The sequence below is a fragment of the Suillus fuscotomentosus genome (assembly GCF_016647785.1).
Source record: "Suillus fuscotomentosus strain FC203 chromosome Unknown F5891scaffold_54, whole genome shotgun sequence".
Classification (NCBI taxonomy): Eukaryota; Fungi; Basidiomycota; class Agaricomycetes; order Boletales; family Suillaceae; genus Suillus; species Suillus fuscotomentosus.
Window position 1 is genome coordinate 315,533 of NW_024539566.1, and position 17,635 is coordinate 333,167.

The window sequence follows — 17,635 nt, forward strand, 5'->3', positions numbered from 1 at the left end:
TGACAACCGAAGAGAGAAAGCGCCCTATCACAATCGACAGTATTCGGATATCAGACTGTCCAACCCGTATCGTCAGGTAAGAATCGTAAGATTTTCCGGCGTGAATACTTTTGAACCATCCTACTCACTGGCATGACGCAGATATTACCCGAAGAGAGATGATCTATATGACATGGCTCTTCTCTAATAAATACCAGGTGAGCCCCACCTGTCATAGTTGTCCATCCTGCCATGCTCTCTTCTTACGACGTACTCATCGTCGGTGCCGGTGTAGCAGGCCCAGCTCTTGCCCATGCCCTTGCCACACAGACATCTAACAAGCGTCGTGCTCCTTTGCGGATAGCTCTACTTGAGCGCTCCTTGTCAAAGCCAGACCGTATTGTCGCCGAAATGCTCCAGCCTGGAGGCGTCACCGCGCTCAAGCAACTTGGTTTGGAGTCATGCCTCGAGGATCTTGGCTCTGTTTCTTTGTTAGGTTATCACGTTCTGCGAGGGGAGCAGGGCATTTGCGCCTCGTTCCCTGAAGGCCATGACGCGCGATCTTTTGAGCATGGAGCGTTTGTTATGGCCTTGCGCGACCGCGCACGGCGGGCGCCCAATGTTGACGTGATCGAGACTACCGTAATCAATCTCATCGAGAACGAGGACACACATCGCGTAATAGGTGTTCACGCCTCCAAAGCAGGTGGTCGGCCAGAGTCATATTTTGCTGACCTCGTCATTGTCGCGGACGGCTCCTCATCCAAGTTCAGAACTGCCGTCCTCGGAAGCATGCCGTATAAGCCTTCGCAAAGGGGTTACTTGGCAGGTCTGATTTTGAAAGACCTGAAGCTGCCAGTGCCTCAGTATGCCACCTATGTTTGTACTGAAAGGCGCTGGACCGGTCATCCTTTTTGAGCTTCCCAACAATGAGTATCGTATGCTGGTCGAATTGAAGGAGTCGCCGCCAGATCTCAAGGTTCGTAATTCTGCTTTATTGTGCGGTCGTGATCGCCCCCACTTACCATCAATATTGCAGGAGCATATACTGCGTGTCGTTGTTCCTCAGCTTCCATTGTCGATCCGCGCGCCTATTCTCAATGCTCTAGAAACGTCGCGTGTGCGACGAGCGCCGCATTATTATCTTCCGCCCACAAAGCAAGGAGAACGTAGCAAGGCAGGCGTGTTTCTGCTCGGAGATTCATTGAATATGCGTCACCCGCTAACTGCGGGTGGAATGACGGTCGCATTGAATGACGTAGTGATCCTCTCTGATCTTCTGGCCCACGTCGAGAGCTTTGGCGACTGGGATGACATCTCGGCTGTCCTCAGGAAGTGGCACCACATGAGAAAACCGCTCGCATCCACTATCAATGCCATGAGCATGAGCTGGGCTGGGATATTCGCGGCCCATGGTACGTCGATATCAGCCGTCGAATGCTTGAAGGCTTATGATCGTAGGCGAGGCGTTTGACATTATGCAGGAAGGAGCATTCAAGTTTTACGGGAAAGGTGCCAAGTATTCCTGACGAACCCATGTCATTAGCAGCCGGGTCAGTAATGCATATATCGATGATCGTCACGATCGTGCTGATCTGGTTTAGGATCCTGAAATCTCCGTCATTGCTGGCACGCAATTCGATCACCTATGGTGGTATTCTCCATCTGGGTGTTGTTCACCCATCCTAGACCTGGGAATAAATCCGCTCCGCGATTTTACGAATACCCGTTGCTTTTGGATTAAAGCGCTGAACGTCGTAAGTTCATTTAATAAGTGTTTTGGAACATGTTGACTAATTTTCATGGTTTAGATATGGACTATAGGTGTCGTGATGGGGCCGGTGATGTGGGCAGAAATGTGATCTTGGGACATAGATGAGTTTACAATAGTTCGACTGATGGAACGCCTAGCAATAAAGACTCTCAATATTATGCCTCATGTACTGCATCACCTATGATTGACTTATTCTTCTGACTCGCACGCTGCCAAGTCTAGGCAACTGGCATAAAGCGTGATTAACAACTGATATAAGGCCTAATGTTGGACGCCACAACGGTTGACACTCGCAAATCGTGTCGACATCATCATTGATAGGTGTTATTTGATGTCGATGTCGACGTGAAGTGATTTGCAGGTAACTTCAAACCTTAGTTCTCGACATTCCGTTGACGGCTGTTTCATCAGCATTGGATCGAGCTCCAACATGGTCATAATGCGAAACGGAAATGAACCTTGGTGTGGCAGGGATATGTTAGGTATACAAATAACACTCTTCCCATATCATGGTCTTACCACCAATCTTACTCAGCGGGCAGCATCGGGTATGTTCTCGTATGTATTGGTTATAAACATTCCCCGAGACGAGTAATGGACACTTCCGAAGGTCAAATTCCAACGAAACGAACGCTGTCAGTCCACCCTCAAGAAATCACCGATAGCCTTGAAGTAATAATCCCTATCCTCGAAGAACGCAATATGACTCTTCGCAAACCTGACCCACTTAACTTTAGGTATTTTCTCGATGAAAGGAGCAATCACGTAGTCCTGAGCTCCCTCTTCGGGCCCGTTCGTGACGAGTGTAGGGCATGGAATACGATGAAGGCGGTCGATCACTGACCAAGTTCTCAATGAACCAGTCGAGTGGAACTGTGTGGTCCCTGACCTGAATTTCAGGTCTGAGGTCAGAGTCCTCCGGAATTCAAGTGGTTGAGATGCTTACATGGCATTCGACACGGTGGGATCTTCTTCTACGGAAGCAAACGAAGCAACCAGCTCTTCGGGCCAGGGCATTGTCTGGCATGTGTGCTTGTTCATGAAAGACTTGGATGGCTGCTTGGTACTCCGCCGAAGAGACGGTGCCTTCTCTCTCGTGTTTCAACACCATCTCCTTAAACTCTGCCGGAAAAGCTTCCAGATATCCCAGCATACTCTCGTCCCACAGTTTCTCCGAGGGTGGAGAGCTGGATATGACTAGACGGTGGAGGCCGGGAGGTTGGCGCTGGGCGACATAGTCAGCAGCCAGCATCCCTCCCCACGAGTGCCCCAGAAGATCAAAGTCACTCTCGACACCAAGCTGCAGGAGAAGGTTGTCGAGTTCGTCCATGAATAGTTCTGGGGTCCAGAATTCGGCGGGTTTGTCGCGAAGATGGGTGGATTTTCCGATGCCGAGTTGATCGTAGAAGATGACTGGGATGCCGTATAGAGAATAGATCTCGGTATGCGATATCATGTAGATGTGAGACATCCCGGGAGCTCCATGAAGTGTGATAAGTGGTCGTTTGCCTGACTTGAGGTCACCAACGACGTTGTACCACGTTTGGTATGTCTCGTCACCGACTTTGAAGTCGACGGTGCCCGTGGTACTATTCATCAGTGGGGTAGGGGGCGTTATCTGGAATGATAGGCATTAGTGTATCAAATGAGGCTCGTTAATATAGCAGTTGTGTGAGAGACATGAGATCTTAAAACGCGGGATATATGGGTCGCTTCAATTGGCCATGTGGAATCGGCGAAAAGGTCCTAGATTGCAAATAAGACGGAGGCCGAGGTCTGCTCGTTACGAACGTGACGTCCATAATAGGGAGTACTTCGGCGCTTCACGTTGCAGATAATCAATTACAGTACCACGGTTCATTGCACCCAAAATATCTCCTGCAGCTTGCCAACAGCCTTTGCGAAGACATGACTGACACGAATGACTCTTCTGCGATTCCAAATGCCATCATATGTGTGATTGATTCAGAGCAGGATACTTTCCGTGCTCTAGCAAGTACCGATACCTCAAAACGAACGCAGGATTCGCTTGAAATGTACGCAGTGTGAAACAGAAATGGAGAAACCTCGGAATTGCTCAAAGGTCAGTAGTCCTATATCTACATACTGTTGTGGGAATTCGCCGAGTGTGACACAATCACTTTCATTGAATAATATTGAAGTCCGAAGCGTTGACACCGTGTATATGTAGTGCCAACAGAAAGACTGGTGAGCGCACTATGATCGACACAGATCGAAACCTTATCCCAAATTGTGCGCGTCTCCGGATCCTCCGCCCGTAACCTTTGAGTTCAAGTTAGCATTGTACCATCACATATAGAGGCCTTACCTCCGCTGGATCTGTTGAAATTAAGCTTAATCTTCTTGGTGCACAGTACTGGAAACGTTCCCTTCCTGACGGGGAACAACAATCGAGACGCACCAAGACATGCACATACTTTATACTAGTCTACAGCGAGCTGTAAGGTGAGCGGTCATGAGGCATAAGACTCGAGCTTGAAAGTTTATTGGAGAGGTGTGATACTCGCTTGATATCTTGGTAGGGCTTGAAACTGTGAAGACAAATGTCGGACGCATGTAACCAGTGCAGTCGGTTATGACTGGTTGGGAGCAGACGATGATGGTGAACTGCCTCGTGTCTTGGGCGTCTATGGAAACGAGGATGGTTAGCGTGGTGAAGCAACATAGAAACGCACAATACACGCACTTCTGTAACTTAGAGAAAGACACCCACAATCCCTCGGCCGTGCTCAACACCATCAGCCTCCAGTAAAATGTCACAGCTCATTCCAAGCACCACACCCATTCGAACTTTTGAAGATCACGAGGCGCTCATAAATGCAGTCGCAGTGTTCCCGGATAAACGACGAATGATTACGGGCTCGGACGACAAGACACTTCGTCTTTGGGACTTGGAGACAGGTGTTGTGTTGAAGAAGATGGAAGGGCATAGCAGGGGGGTGCTGGCATTGGCGGTGTCACGAAATGGTCAAATAATAGCAAGTGGTGATTATGGTGGAGAAGTCATCGCCTGGGACGGAGAAACTGGCGAATCCATCACCCAACCCATTGAAGCCCACTCCGGAAATATCACCTCGGTGGATTTTTCTCCGAATGGAATGGTGCTGGCCACTGGTTCATGGGACTACACAGTTAAGTTTTGGAGTACCAAAACGTGGCAGATGCAAGGAGATCCAATCGAGTGTGGCAGTTTGGTCTTCTGCGTTCGATATTCGCCTTCTGGTGAACTTCTTGCCATCGCAACAGACGAGAATATCCAAATTTATAATCCAGGCACAAGGGAACAAGTCGCATCTTTGACAGGTCAGAGCCTGTCACTCGCGTGGACGCCCGATGGTACACGCATTCTTTCAGGAGGCAGAAATTCCATATTGGAGTGGGACACATCAACCTGGCAGCAGGTCGGTCATGCCTACGAAGGCCACACTGGTCGTATCAACGCCATTGCCATTCATCCCACTGACACGCTCGTCGCTTCTGCATCTGAAGACAAGGATATCCGTCTCTGGCGGCTCTCAGATCAACGAACCATCGCCGTATCCCGGCATTCATCCGCCACGACATGTGTCACGTTCTCTGTGGACGGCAAGCACATCATCAGCGGAGGTCCTGATAAAAAGATCTCAGAGTGGGCAATACCGAAGGATGCTCATTCAAAGGCAAGTTTCCATTTCTGACTCTCATAACGCAATTCGAGCATCCTTCGTACAGATCCTGGACATCACAACAGCCCGCGATGCATGTCTAACTGGGGACTTGTCTTTCGCTGAAGAACTCCTCACTCAAGAGATCCACATCAACGCCGACGACGTTATTTCATATGCTAATCGTTCATTCGTCATGGCCCGGAAGCACGAGTGGGACCATGCTCTTGATGATGCAATCCAGGTGAGATGGGCTGACCTATCATGGCCCTTTTACGAAAGGCTAACTTTAATCCGTAACGTAGTCCATCAACATTCGGCCATCATTGGTAGGCTTTATCTCTAAAGGCATCGCCCTCTGCGGAAAAGGTCACGTCCGGGAAGCAAGGATAGCATTCGACGTCGCATCCATGTTCACCAACCAAAATTCGGAAACAAACCAATTTCTTCTATTGATCAAGGTAAATTCAATTCGTCTCCCATGCTCTCTGCCTCATCTTGTATTCCAGGCTATCGTACTCTTCAGCGCAGATCAACACGAGGAAGCAATGCTGCTCATCAAAGACCTAGCTGCCGCTTGTCCCAATGTCGATCCTCTCGCGTGTCGTGTCGTGGAGGTGAGTATCATGTGGCCACACTCGATCATCAATCCTGATCTTTTCAACTCGCACAATAGACATATCTACGTGTTCAGCTCAGAATCAAAGCTTTCGATGGCGCGCGTTACGACGAAGCCGCTGATTACTTCACCACCGCTGTCAACTCAGGCGCTTTCTCATCAAAATTCATGCCTCAAATGTACGAGGACTTGACCGTGGTGCGTCGACATGATGTGTACATAATGCTTGTCATAACCTAGCGCTTTGTCCAGCTCTTCGGCTGGGATCTCCAGTCCTTGTTGCTCACTACACACCAGAAACGGTGCCAGGCATTTCTTTCGGCAGGTAAACTCGACGAAGCCCTGGAAGCACACAAATCCATGATGGACGCCATCAACGACATCGCGAAGGCCAGCTGTCTTGATTGGTCCAACGGCAAGTCTTCCATCATGTCACCCACGACTATCATGCTCATCCGCACGTCACTCAGAGTTCAAGGATAAATGCAGCACGCTCGCTGCGATGCAGGCAGAGATCCCCGGGCAAGAGCAAGATGGCTACGATGCAGATCCCAGTTTCTTCTATGGAACGCATCAAGTGCGTGCAAGGGCGTATCCTTCTGTTCTCTCCCTCATACTTCATCACAGCATTCTCAGATTTCCAGGCCAAGACTTCAACAACGCCCTGGGCGCCTCAAAAGATTCAGACTTGCTATGACGAGGAGGCCTCAGGAAGCTCCTGCTCCTGCACCACCCACCACCTCACCACCAGTCGCTGTCACCACCACCATCAAAACTGATTTACGACACCTATTCTCCCGGTCACCCCATCATGCAACGCCGCCCGTTGTCGATGTTCCATTCACGAAGGCTAAAGAGGTGGACCAGGTCGATTCTTATCAGCGTATCCTGGTTTTCTGATGCGTAGATCTACAGCGTCATATTGCTGCGGGTGCTCCTGGCCCAGACCCGGACATCGTACCTGATGAATATTTCGATACTGCCGAACCGGACACTGACACGCAGCAGCAGCAGCAACCACACCAACAAGCAGTAGCAGTACATACAGACCCTGGCGAACATGGAGGCGGAAAGTCCTGTGTCTGCTGCTAGTAGGTTTTTGAGTGTCTCTCGAATACTTCAGTCATATCGTCGATCTTGTTATGGTATCTTTATCGACTTGAAGCAGTATTTTATTGATAGGTGATTGATTGATCAGTACATCCTTGAGATTATTTAGAGAGATTCTCCTCCGCAACCAATATGAACCTCCCATCCTCCATCTGTAAAGCTTGACTTGCGCAGTCGCTGAATGTGAGATATCGTGCGCGTGTCCAACCAGATCCATTCTGCATTCAAACATCTCTTGTTGACTGTACAAACTGTACAGTAGCAGGACGTACAGCGGTTCAAGTCTTTAGCGGCATCATTCTATTGTCAAGTAATACAGCACGGAGTTTTGACGGTCCATAACTCGCAGCGGTGGCATGCAACCTACTCGGTAACAAACGCAAGAACTTCCTCGACAACCTGGTCTTGGAATTCATAAAATAACGCGTGACTTCCACCCTTGATGACAACAACTTTCCTGCTAATGAAATGCTGGCTTACTTGTGCCTCGGCGACCGCGTTGTCCAGTTGTTGATCAGCATCTCCGTATAGATGAAGCAATCTCAATCCCTCCCTCCCCGCAGCCAAAAGCGGTTCTGGATCTTGCTGCCGCGACATAGCGTTCAATATATCGTTGGCATTCAGGTGACTGAATGCTCCAACCCAAAGTAAGCGGTCGTCCCAGTTCGAAGCGTTACAATAATTGATTGAGGAATTGACAAAGTCAATTTTTGCTTGAAGCGCATCAGCCACATCCTGTGCAACGAGTCTTGGACGAAGGTTTTTAAGGAAGTCTTTTGCCAAGTCCATCATGATCGCTCCGATGTAAGGAAGCGCGGACACGTAGATGATGCCCGACACATAGCCTGCGGGACAGTGGGTGCAGATATCTGTCGCAACAGTTCCTAAACGAATGTTGTTAGAAGTAAGAATATTCCCCTACACAACTAACTGACCCCCTAGACTCCTGGAAATCATCATCAGAATCGCTGACAGAATGCCATTTGTCCACTCACCAGCCGAGTAAATAAGGTTTCTGACGGTTAAATCCCTCAACAACAGCCATGAAATCTGCTGCGAAATTCTGGGAGGAATAGTCACTCTGGTTCACGGGTCTGCCGCTTCTGCCATGACTTCTCATGTCATATCTCACCTGCAAGATTTAAAAATATGGCTCGAAAAACAGTATGGTTCACCTACCAGATAAACTTTGGCAAGTAGCTGATCGTCTTTGAAAAGGTTGTTGAATACGACTGTGGATAATCCTAAGCCGTGAACCAAAACGATAGTTGGACCCTCGAGGTTGCCGACGCCTTCAGCAAAGATTTTGCAACCGTCAGACGATGTCACGAACTTGGAGACTCTAGACGTTTTTTTAATCAGACATGGACGACCATGATGAGTTATAATATATACAAGTCGAATATGTGAGTCGCAGCAGCTGGTACGGGTGTTCCAGCTATGGAACTATGAGTACCGCAAGCAAGATACAAACTAAAGGGACGTACTATCCCCAGCGAACCCCACCACATTGATAGCAATGCCTGCCACGTATGCTGCGTACGCTCTTTAAACTCAAGTGAGCGATGGAGAGCCAACGTTTCTAGTCTTCCACAGACCTGGGGTTGAAACCATAATTGTACCAATACCAACTTCCTTTGCGGGTGACGTTCGAGTCAGCGACGTTATGATGGCCCTTGCGCACAGACCAGTATTCAGTGGCCTAGAGGCATATTCAGTCTAAAATAGAATACAATCCAGATCCAGGTGCACACACCATAACTCCCGCGATCGCGCTAAGGAAGACTGAGTACGCAGACACATAGGAGGAAAAACGGCTGCTGCTTGATACTAGGTTCCAGGGACACATGAAAAGTCCGACAATGGCTGATATATACCCGCCGCGTCTGATGTTCTGTGATGAAAAATAGATACTTCCTGAAATCAATGCATGAAGTAAACGATTTACGACGAAACGTGGAAATAGCGCCGTCAGATCACAACCCGCACTGACCGAGTTAGCGCAGATGTTCGTTCTGTAAATGGGCAGGGTAGTACAAAGCATGAGCTATAACAGCGACTCGTGCATCCACTACATACCCTATCTGAGATCAATCAAGATTAGATCTTCAAGGAAGTCAATATGATGCCTACCTGAGCTATGATGAAAGAGAAGGCGATGAACCAGACCTATAATGACCTTCTCGTCAGCGCAAAACAACCTTGCATTGTTCATACTCACACCAAATCGAGTGGCAGGGGATGGGTCATCGTCCAAGAACACTCCTAGCAAATCCACGGGTGACCAAATTACTTGCCCATAGATTGTTTGTGACGATGAGCTGACGATCACACCAAAGAGACAGACTAAACCATAAGAGAAGGGGATGGACCAGAGCTGGGAAATGACTGGTGCAGATGGAGTCTTCGTCCGTGACCCAAAATCTGGCGCGTTTCTGCAAATATGGTAAGATTATGGAGATAATACATGAAAGCATAGCAGGCATACGTCGTCAATGTTATGAGGTGACTGATATATATACCAACACTACTGATCATGGCCCATGCCAGTTCGGAGCCATGGATAGTTGCCGGCTGTTTGACAATCGGTCCAACACCTTTTGCCTTGACGATGCACCAAATCATAAAGATGAGACAGGCAATGGGCGCGACGATCGTCTTGAACGTGAAGAAGTGACGACTGTTGCAAGCTCATCAATAATTCGTCCGAATGAACTTCTCTGAACGTACATTGTGTGCACGGGAGGCCATATGAAGGGCAAAGATATAACCCAAAAAATGAGGAAGCACATGAAATCCCTGGTATTAGTGCCAGAGGACAAGGGCATGGAATTTGCTTCGTCGCATAAGATATATCAGATCACGAAGGACCAACTCATCATTAAACTCACGGATATGATTAACACTTGGCCAAATTGCACGGAGCATCATTAAGACGCATGAACCGCCAATAATTGATTGCACTCCGTACCAGATACTGCAATGAAGTGAGTACAGCACGGCGCAAAAGACATCGTACCTACCATGCCATCGTCGCTCTATTGAATATACACAAACCTCCAAATATTCCGAAGCCGGCACGGTTGACGACAGGGAAGGTAACATGAAATACAGCACCCGGTCGGCCCAACAGGACAATAAACGGCGTCATCACACCATAACCAATCCAGATAGTCAGCCAGGCTTGCCACCACGACATGCCCATGACGATCATGCTAGAAGTTATCATCCAACTATCGGAGAACCTGTATGAGGTCATACTACAAGCTGAAGATTTGCAACTAACGTTCCAACATTGATCTGCGAGTAGAGCTTCATAAGCGTTCTGTGTTATTGTGATGATTTACTACTCACTGATGTGCTCGCCCAGCTGGCCGATAAGTGTGTTAGTCGTGCAGTCAATCTAACACATTGCAGCCCTCACAAAGCGACATAACTGAATGCAGTCCATGTTCTTTCCTCTATTGGAACTGGCAGTAGATCGTCGCTCTGAGGGACCATGCAGTAAGCCTAAACTGCGAAACCTAGTCATCAGAACTTGAGACTCACCGAAACAGATTGCAGGTCGGAAGGAGCACGCTCTTCTCGAGTATGGGGAACCTCGAGCGCTTTGACCAATCGTCTTCCAAAGTCCATCAGTTGCGATAGGTCGTAGACTCCAGGCACAAAAGTGCAAAGTACACGTATTTAACACCATCCTCTTATCTTCCCTGAAGTGTCAAACTGACTGAATGAATCTTCTATACAGGGTAAAATGTATGCCTTCTACAGCGGTCGCTAATAGAAGCTTGGGAACAAGGTCGTAGATTCTCATATCATGGCGTGCCTAATGTCACAGAATCAGCATCTCGCGGTGGCAAATGAGGTAAACCAATGAGTATCACTTTGTCACGCGCACGACGTGAAGGTGGAGAATGCCGCTTCACGGCACCTCCCAGAGAGAGAAAAAACTGCGGTGGTTTTTGAAGTGTTTCATGCTGGTCAAGAAGATGAAATCTAGCATTAGCCGGGATCCCAAAGATATTGCAGCGATAATTGCTAGGGTGGAATAAGCGAACAAAGACGATAGGGTCGCCTACTACTGGCTATGTGTCTGTTCTTGGGCCTTAAAGTGGGGATCGGACATTTTATGACTCATGCCAAGGGGAAGACTCGAGAGCCGAGATATCCAGATTTTCCTAGGGAACGCAATACACCTTAAGCACTCCGGTTGGAGTGAGATAGAGATACTTACCTCTCATCCCTCGAAACAAGACGTCCACATGCAAAGTTTGCGAGACAAGTCGTGCCCGGGGGACGTCACGGACTCACGGTACTTACAATGATCAACCGTGGTTAAGTAGTCTTCTATCCTGAACAGTACTCAGATGCTTGTCGGTAGCTCCCAATCGAGATTCAAGGACTTAGTACTTATCTTTTGTACAAGCGCAAGCAATCTGTCGATAACGTTTGTCCTGGGCAAAACTGATAGAAGACATTCGGCAATATTGGGACTCTACTGTGACAAGTGACGATTCGGGTCGACCCTTCATTATTATTCCCACAGAGTGATCAGGTGTCGTTCAGGTCCGTTCATCATGAGATTCTGTAATTATGTCAGTTAACGTTGATGCCTCTCCTGGAATATCAAGCTTTCAAGTTGCACTAAATGTCCAAAATCTATCATGCGATCTCCATGCTCATTCCTTCGACATAGCTTTCCTTCATCGCAGATCTTCCCGATACAAAAGGCTCAACTTACTATTCCAGAGAATGCGCCTTCTGGTTGAAAGGTTTGCAACGTTTCCGCCAGTTTTATCGCTGCTAATGAGGATCTTGACAGCATGAGCCGTTGCCAATGTATATACATACTACATGTACAGGCGAAATCGATGTTGCCTTGAATTGCACCCTTGTCGAGTACATCATCGACACCTTACACTTGACGACTATGGAACACTGGTCACACTATTTGATGGTTCGATTCATCCAAACCTCATGTGATGTCGTTGAGGTGAAAATCTCGCTACTCTCTAGTGATTGTGAGCATCTCAACGTGCATTTTTTTGCTTTTCTAATTCAGTTCTCTTTCCTCGCACTTGCACTTTGACTCAGCATCTATGATACACAAAAGACTTGTATACAAAATCTCGCCTGCATTATTCATACCAACTTCCGTACGAAACGACCGACTACGTCATCGGTGCTTGTTTGCGCAGGTCTTTTGTATAACAGCAGGGTTCATGCGGATTGAAAGCTCTAGGTTCGCATAAACGTTCCAATCACCGTTAATGGTATGTCGCTCTGTTTTTGCTTGGCCCAGGTGTATTTAACTTTGTTCAGAGTGATATCAAGGGGAAATCCTATGTGCTGCCTAACACTATATCAACTCTCATTTTTTTTCTGCAGTACAGGATGTGCGACTCATTACTAGGCCGATTCTTCACGTTGCTCCACATTTGAGAATCTTGTCCAACTCGGAAGCGAAGTATAGGACCGACGTGGGACCAGTTATCTGATATGCCTGACCTGGTATGTTCGCCCTTTAATATCCCGTATCACTGATCAGCACCGTCACAGCCCTAGTATTTTGATATTCTATCCCCGTCTGCATGGTTGTAGAAGGCAACTGATTCAGACTAGGACGAATTAGTTCAACACATGCAGAGCGATCCTTCGATGGTACTTCAAGCGTTCATACGACAATGTATTAAGACACCACCATACATTGTTCGTATATTCTCTATCCGCCGTACGTCACTGACTGTTTCCATGCGACTCCTAACTGGTGTTTGTAGCACTGTCAGGTTGCTGTTGGGTTCACTCTGTATCCCCGTAACTTATATTGCAAGGAGCACCCATAGAAGAGGCGGAACTAACAAGATGGCTGTCCGGTCTCCATATAATCGTAAAGCGCCTCGATGGGTCCATCGAAGGAGAAGGATACGGTTTTCCTTGTGCGGCGATAGTGTACATATCGTCAATCTGCATGATTTACATGGCATTTTTTTGCCATGGTATGGCTATCTCTGTAGTAATACATTTGTAGTCCTACCATTATGGCCCTTAAATATGTTAGTTCAAAAATCTGGACTCCGTGTACTAGGTCATGAAAAAGTCGCGGGAGGCAGTGGAAGGTGTAGGAAGCTGCAGGAGGCAGTGGGTCGAGCATGGAATGCAATGGGAAGGTACAAAGCTGCCGGAGCGCTGAGAATGGATATGTGATTGTGGGGAGCGGTTGATCTCGACCGAGACTCTATTGCACACATTCATATATGCTGAAGATCGGAAATTGGTGCCGAGGTCCACTGTTGGAGGGTGTAAGGCGATGAAGAGGCAAATATATTATATTGAGAGGGTAATCGTACGGGGCGTGAACGGCAGGGCCGGGCAGGCGTGATAGCTGGTAGTAGGTGTTGGTGGATCGTGTTTGTTGTTGTGAGGTCGCGGTAGGTACTGGGCATGCGATGGCAGGCACCAAATCACGACAAGAATGAAAGTAAGGAAGGCAGTGAATGGAAGATGAGAGTGGGTCTCGGTTCTTAGAAAACCAGAGTGATGGGCGGTGTAGGATGAATCTACGATAGCGAGAATTAACATACCATGCCACTATACCGCCTGAAAAACTCTATTCTTCTCCTAGGCTCGGAACTCCACGGTGCTGCACACTCGGTTCCTTATTGCGATAGTGCTTGTTGGCCTGTTCATGGTCAGCGATTTGCTACATGGTGCGCCGATAGCAAGAGTGTTGTGGGAAAAAGAAAGGAGTTGGTAGCGTCGGGAGAGGTTTGGAATAGAAAGTAACTGATAGTAAGTGTCAAAGGAGTCAGTTGCAGAGCAGAGTAAACAATGAGATCATATCTGACGCGGACTTGGATGTATGTCTGCTCCGAAATGCACAGCGTGGGAGTGCTTTGAGGCCTGGTGGCAAACAACTGCCGTTTCTATCCACGGACACCCCCGCTCAGCTAGTGTTGCCGCCGGTGTGAGTTGGAATCGAGTTAACATCGACTCGACTCGGAAATTTACGCAACTCGTGGCAACTGCCCCATGCGGTGTAAACATCGAGTTGCACTGCGAGTTGGTGATTGACATATCGAGAAGACTTTCCCATAAGCTTCCCTGGTATCTTATCAATGTTACTGTAAGTCTCTATAATCTTGCCGACTGTAGCTCGAGTATTTCATGCAATCTTGAGCACTTCTCCAGTGCTTTACACCTCGCCGTTATACCTTGTCAATATGTCTGCCCTACTTACTTCGTCGGTCCATAAAAAATCAAAAAATTTCTACTTTTTTACACATGAGTTTTGTACTACCATGCACATGCCCATAAGTCTCGCACTCATTGTTTTCACACATGGCGCTAATCGTGATTAGGATGCGGAACGAGTATATCCACTCTCATACAAAGTCGCCCTCGACATCTTACCCATACAGGCTTCCTCCGTGCCGTGCGAGCGAGCCTTCTCATCAAGCGTTCACGATATTGTAGCCATGATGAGTCATGACTGTAGAAATATATAATTCTGTTTCTACCAAATATAACTATTTATGCGCCAATAAATTTGACTTGCTAAACCAGAAAGAGATAGATCTGAGCCCGTTGATTGGTGGACTTAATTCCCGAACAACATCCGAACTCGCTAGTTGCACTGGTGTGTAACTCGATACAACTCGAATCGTTTACTTGTTCGAGTTCGCTAGCACCGCATCACACCGCGTCGACTTGCGGCAACACTACGCTCAGCAGTTGAACGCGTCTTCTTGTCGGGCCGGCAACTCACAACCGCATCAACAATTTGTGGATGCTTCGAGTACCCAAAACGGAAGCAAAACGAAGTAGAGGTTGAGGAGGACGACAAGTAAAAGTAGTAATGTTTTTTTTTGATTGTTATAATATTAATACATCCTTCCTATGGAAATTGAAGGTGAGTTGTACTTTTAGAGAATTACATTTGCGGCTCAACAGTTATACCCCTGCTGATCATGTCAGCCTTAGTGTCAGTGACAGAGACGAACTCACTCGGTTTGTGATCTTGGTACCAGTCTTCCGCCCAATTCTAGAACTGTTGGGCAGGACAAGAAGGTTCTTCAGGTTGCTGGGTTGCTCATTGCATGTTTGGCGGCATCCATTAGTTTTTTTTTACTTCTTTCATCAGCTCAAACTGTGGTTGATAAGCTCTGCCATTATAATGTGCACACCCCTCGCGTTTATTTCGCTCGACGGACCTGTCCCCGCTTTCCCCACCATTTGTCATCGTGGTCTGCCCCCTTCGCTTTTCCTCACGCTTCGAAGCTTCTGGTCTTCGATCTCGATCCCTCATTGGAATTCGAACAGCCTGTCGATCGGATTGTTTTGTCTCGTCTTTAAATTGGTTGCACGTTAGCAGGACTCTCATAATATTAATCATCATGGTACCCAATTGACTCGGAGCAGTCCCTGCAGGTACTCCTCCACACTCACATTAATACGATCTTCCATGCGCTCATCTCTAGTGTTGTCTCCTCCTCCTTCTGTATCACTCACCTTCCTATCTCTTGCTTTGCTCTCGTGTTCCTGGCGGAACAGGTCACCCATCCAAATGAACGTTAGGCGCATTCGAACACTCGGATTTTGCTGCACCCTTATGTTTATTTGATCCGCACGTTTGAATCAGGTGGATACTGTGCTAGACACAGAGTGAAAAAGATACTTCTTTATGCGTTTGGTCGAGATGAGAGTACATGTCGTGCCCATTACTGGGCGCTGGAAAGTGGCGCAGGCCAGGGACGAGCTAAAGCATTGCTAAGTTCCCATATCGCTTGACTTACTTGGCCTGCAAAATCATACTCATCTTATGTTCTTAGTGATCTCTATTGATTCTACGATACTTCCTCTAGTTCTCGATATTCTAGACGATTTGGGTGAGTGACTATTATCTCCCGTGAAGGACTCCACAGATATTCCAACACGACCCAGAAAACTGATCATGGACCCGTCCGAGAAGACGCCCATGACGGTATGCACCAGGATAAAGACAAGTGTATTGAGAACGATATCGAACACGAGGTATGTCGTCGTCGTCATGTCGATATGATCTCATTGTGTGTATCATAGCTATTCATTTTCATCAGGCAAAGTCACTAAAACTCTCGAGCATTTGATTTCCCAGTACCTTCCAGACTCAATCGTAATGGGCACGAGAGGCCAGCGCAGCATGATACAAGAGTAAGTCAACGAACCACTTCCGATGTCATCCCGGTTCCTCACAAGAACTAGGGCAATTTGATATACCTCGCTCTCATAACAGAACGTATACCCATAATCCCAAAGTTCCTCTCTAACCATATCGACCCAAGGGCACCTCCATTTGTTTTCGGGAATTTGACGTACCTCGACTCAGTCAAGCCATAGGGATCCACTTGCTTCAATGGCACGAAGTCAACGATCCAGAAAGTCAGGTCCTTGGTGATCTTGGTTGTTGGACTGTCTGGGAAACCGTTCAACAGCACATCGATATTTTTGAACCACGACGAAGTCCCTCCCTGAACCTGCTCAAGCTCGGTGAGACAACTTTGAGCATCCCTCTTCAATGATTAAATCCATGGATATCACAGACATTTCGTGGACGCGAGCTCCAGCTTGGGTCGAGCGGACATTCCTTAGCGTACACCACAGTCATGCATCCTTTTGGTCTCTCGCATCACTTGGGTTTCCAGAAACTCGCTCGAAAAGCCTGGAATTCTCATTAACAAATCGTCCTTCTCCTCAGCACCAGGTTTCCCTTCCTCTGGACGATCACGTACTATGCTTCGATTTCTTTTACTACGTAGGCGCTCATCACACATGGGAATGGGAATCAGACTATTCTCCTGCATGGAGATTTGTAGGCTAACATGCGATGGACTGTAAGCATGGAAAAGATTGTTGATGCGCACTCCCGACGTGCCATGAGTGAACCAACGCCTCCCGTGAGTGAAAGTTTCGGGCATAGGTTACTCTACAGATCTAACTTTTGATAGTATATATCGGTTCACATACGGCACGGCGACTTCAGCCACCAATGCAAGGAGTTTCCTGTGGATGAGTGCTTCGCCCCGCAGGGTGTCTGAGGCACAAGAAGAGCTTCGCACACGAAAAGGAATTGATGCTACACATCTTATCATGACGAGCGACGAAAGGGACCCGGAATGGTGGTCAGATGTTGGAGCGTTGGGGTAGATTATGCAGCGGAACGGACAGGAGATCTATAGAAAATGGTGAGCCGATTAGATGTCATGTTTTCATTCTAACACCAGGCATCCAGTGTTCATCGATGCTATCATTCAGTCAAATGGAGCTGGCTTCGTTGGCACTCGTGATTCCACGATGTCCACACTAGCTAACCGTAGAGTGCAGTCGTGGAATGACGGGGCGACTCAGCTCGTTAGATGGGGGCGGCCAGGCGCAGACGACCACTGATGCTGATCGGAATGGTAGAATCGAGACTACTTTGCGCTTCACAAATCATTCGCTGCATTTATTTGT

At 47.7% G+C, this 17,635-nt stretch overlaps 7 protein-coding genes across 7 annotated transcripts; 4 read left to right on the top strand and 3 right to left on the bottom strand.

The window, feature by feature from the left end:
• Positions 1-1,189: 1,189 nt before the first annotated feature.
• Positions 1,190-1,948, top strand: F5891DRAFT_1053415 (squalene epoxidase-domain-containing protein; the record flags this gene model as incomplete). Its single annotated transcript, XM_041362575.1, has 4 exons — positions 1,190-1,394; positions 1,441-1,498; positions 1,584-1,650; positions 1,791-1,948. The coding sequence occupies 4 exons, from the start codon at positions 1,190-1,192 to the stop codon at positions 1,839-1,841; spliced, it is 381 nt and encodes a 126-aa protein (XP_041222168.1). The 3' UTR covers positions 1,842-1,948.
• A 441-nt stretch (positions 1,949-2,389) lies between these two features.
• Positions 2,390-3,350, bottom strand: F5891DRAFT_983401 (proline-specific peptidase; the record flags this gene model as incomplete). The annotated part of the gene is made up of 3 exons (XM_041377318.1): positions 2,390-2,642; positions 2,700-2,773; positions 2,802-3,350. 3 exons carry the CDS (start codon positions 3,348-3,350, stop codon positions 2,390-2,392), a joined length of 876 nt encoding a protein of 291 aa, XP_041222169.1.
• Positions 3,351-4,410: 1,060 nt separating this feature from the next.
• F5891DRAFT_588942 (WD40-repeat-containing domain protein) lies at positions 4,411-7,049 on the top strand. Its single transcript, XM_041372381.1, has 8 exons — positions 4,411-5,433; positions 5,486-5,662; positions 5,724-5,879; positions 5,928-6,035; positions 6,095-6,235; positions 6,290-6,452; positions 6,508-6,614; positions 6,674-7,049. Exons 1-8 carry the CDS (start codon positions 4,528-4,530, stop codon positions 6,935-6,937), a joined length of 2,022 nt encoding a protein of 673 aa, XP_041222170.1. The 5' UTR covers positions 4,411-4,527; the 3' UTR covers positions 6,938-7,049.
• Positions 7,050-7,411: 362 nt separating this feature from the next.
• Positions 7,412-8,506, bottom strand: F5891DRAFT_1246635 (Alpha/Beta hydrolase protein; the record flags this gene model as incomplete). Its single annotated transcript, XM_041369819.1, has 4 exons — positions 7,412-8,031; positions 8,083-8,093; positions 8,143-8,279; positions 8,327-8,506. Coding segments are annotated over 4 exons (849 nt in total), but the record flags the coding sequence as incomplete, so codon positions are not given.
• Positions 8,507-8,529: 23 nt separating this feature from the next.
• F5891DRAFT_1053459 (permease for cytosine/purines, uracil, thiamine, allantoin-domain-containing protein) lies at positions 8,530-11,152 on the bottom strand (the record flags this gene model as incomplete). The annotated part of the gene is made up of 15 exons (XM_041362576.1): positions 11,032-11,152; positions 10,697-10,973; positions 10,572-10,636; positions 10,171-10,380; positions 10,023-10,033; positions 9,878-9,983; positions 9,636-9,827; positions 9,369-9,582; positions 9,281-9,316; positions 9,227-9,231; positions 9,096-9,162; positions 8,904-9,041; positions 8,746-8,849; positions 8,635-8,693; positions 8,530-8,585 (listed from the first exon to the last, which is right to left on the bottom strand). The coding sequence occupies exons 2-15, from the start codon at positions 10,781-10,783 to the stop codon at positions 8,530-8,532; spliced, it is 1,350 nt and encodes a 449-aa protein (XP_041222172.1). The 5' UTR covers positions 10,784-10,973; positions 11,032-11,152.
• Positions 11,153-12,650: 1,498 nt separating this feature from the next.
• F5891DRAFT_589006 (uncharacterized protein) lies at positions 12,651-13,411 on the top strand. The gene is made up of 2 exons (XM_041372383.1): positions 12,651-12,658; positions 12,707-13,411. Exon 2 carries the CDS (start codon positions 12,788-12,790, stop codon positions 13,349-13,351), a length of 564 nt encoding a protein of 187 aa, XP_041222173.1. The 5' UTR covers positions 12,651-12,658; positions 12,707-12,787; the 3' UTR covers positions 13,352-13,411.
• A 2,686-nt stretch (positions 13,412-16,097) lies between these two features.
• Positions 16,098-17,569, top strand: F5891DRAFT_1130253 (uncharacterized protein; the record flags this gene model as incomplete). Its single annotated transcript, XM_041364499.1, has 7 exons — positions 16,098-16,127; positions 16,468-16,608; positions 16,689-16,994; positions 17,032-17,079; positions 17,131-17,180; positions 17,212-17,325; positions 17,407-17,569. The coding sequence occupies 7 exons, from the start codon at positions 16,098-16,100 to the stop codon at positions 17,567-17,569; spliced, it is 852 nt and encodes a 283-aa protein (XP_041222174.1).
• Between the last annotated feature and the right edge of the window lie 66 nt (positions 17,570-17,635).

Coding starts and splice junctions, on each gene's coding strand:
- F5891DRAFT_589006 (XM_041372383.1), top strand. CDS start 12,788: ATGCAGAGCGATCCTTCGATGGTACTTCAAGCGTTCATACGACAATGT.
- F5891DRAFT_588942 (XM_041372381.1), top strand. CDS start 4,528: ATGTCACAGCTCATTCCAAGCACCACACCCATTCGAACTTTTGAAGAT. Junction 5,434..5,485: donor CGAAGGATGCTCATTCAAAG/GCAAGTTTCCAT, acceptor TCCTTCGTACAG/ATCCTGGACATCACAACAGC. Junction 5,880..5,927: donor AATTTCTTCTATTGATCAAG/GTAAATTCAATT, acceptor CTTGTATTCCAG/GCTATCGTACTCTTCAGCGC.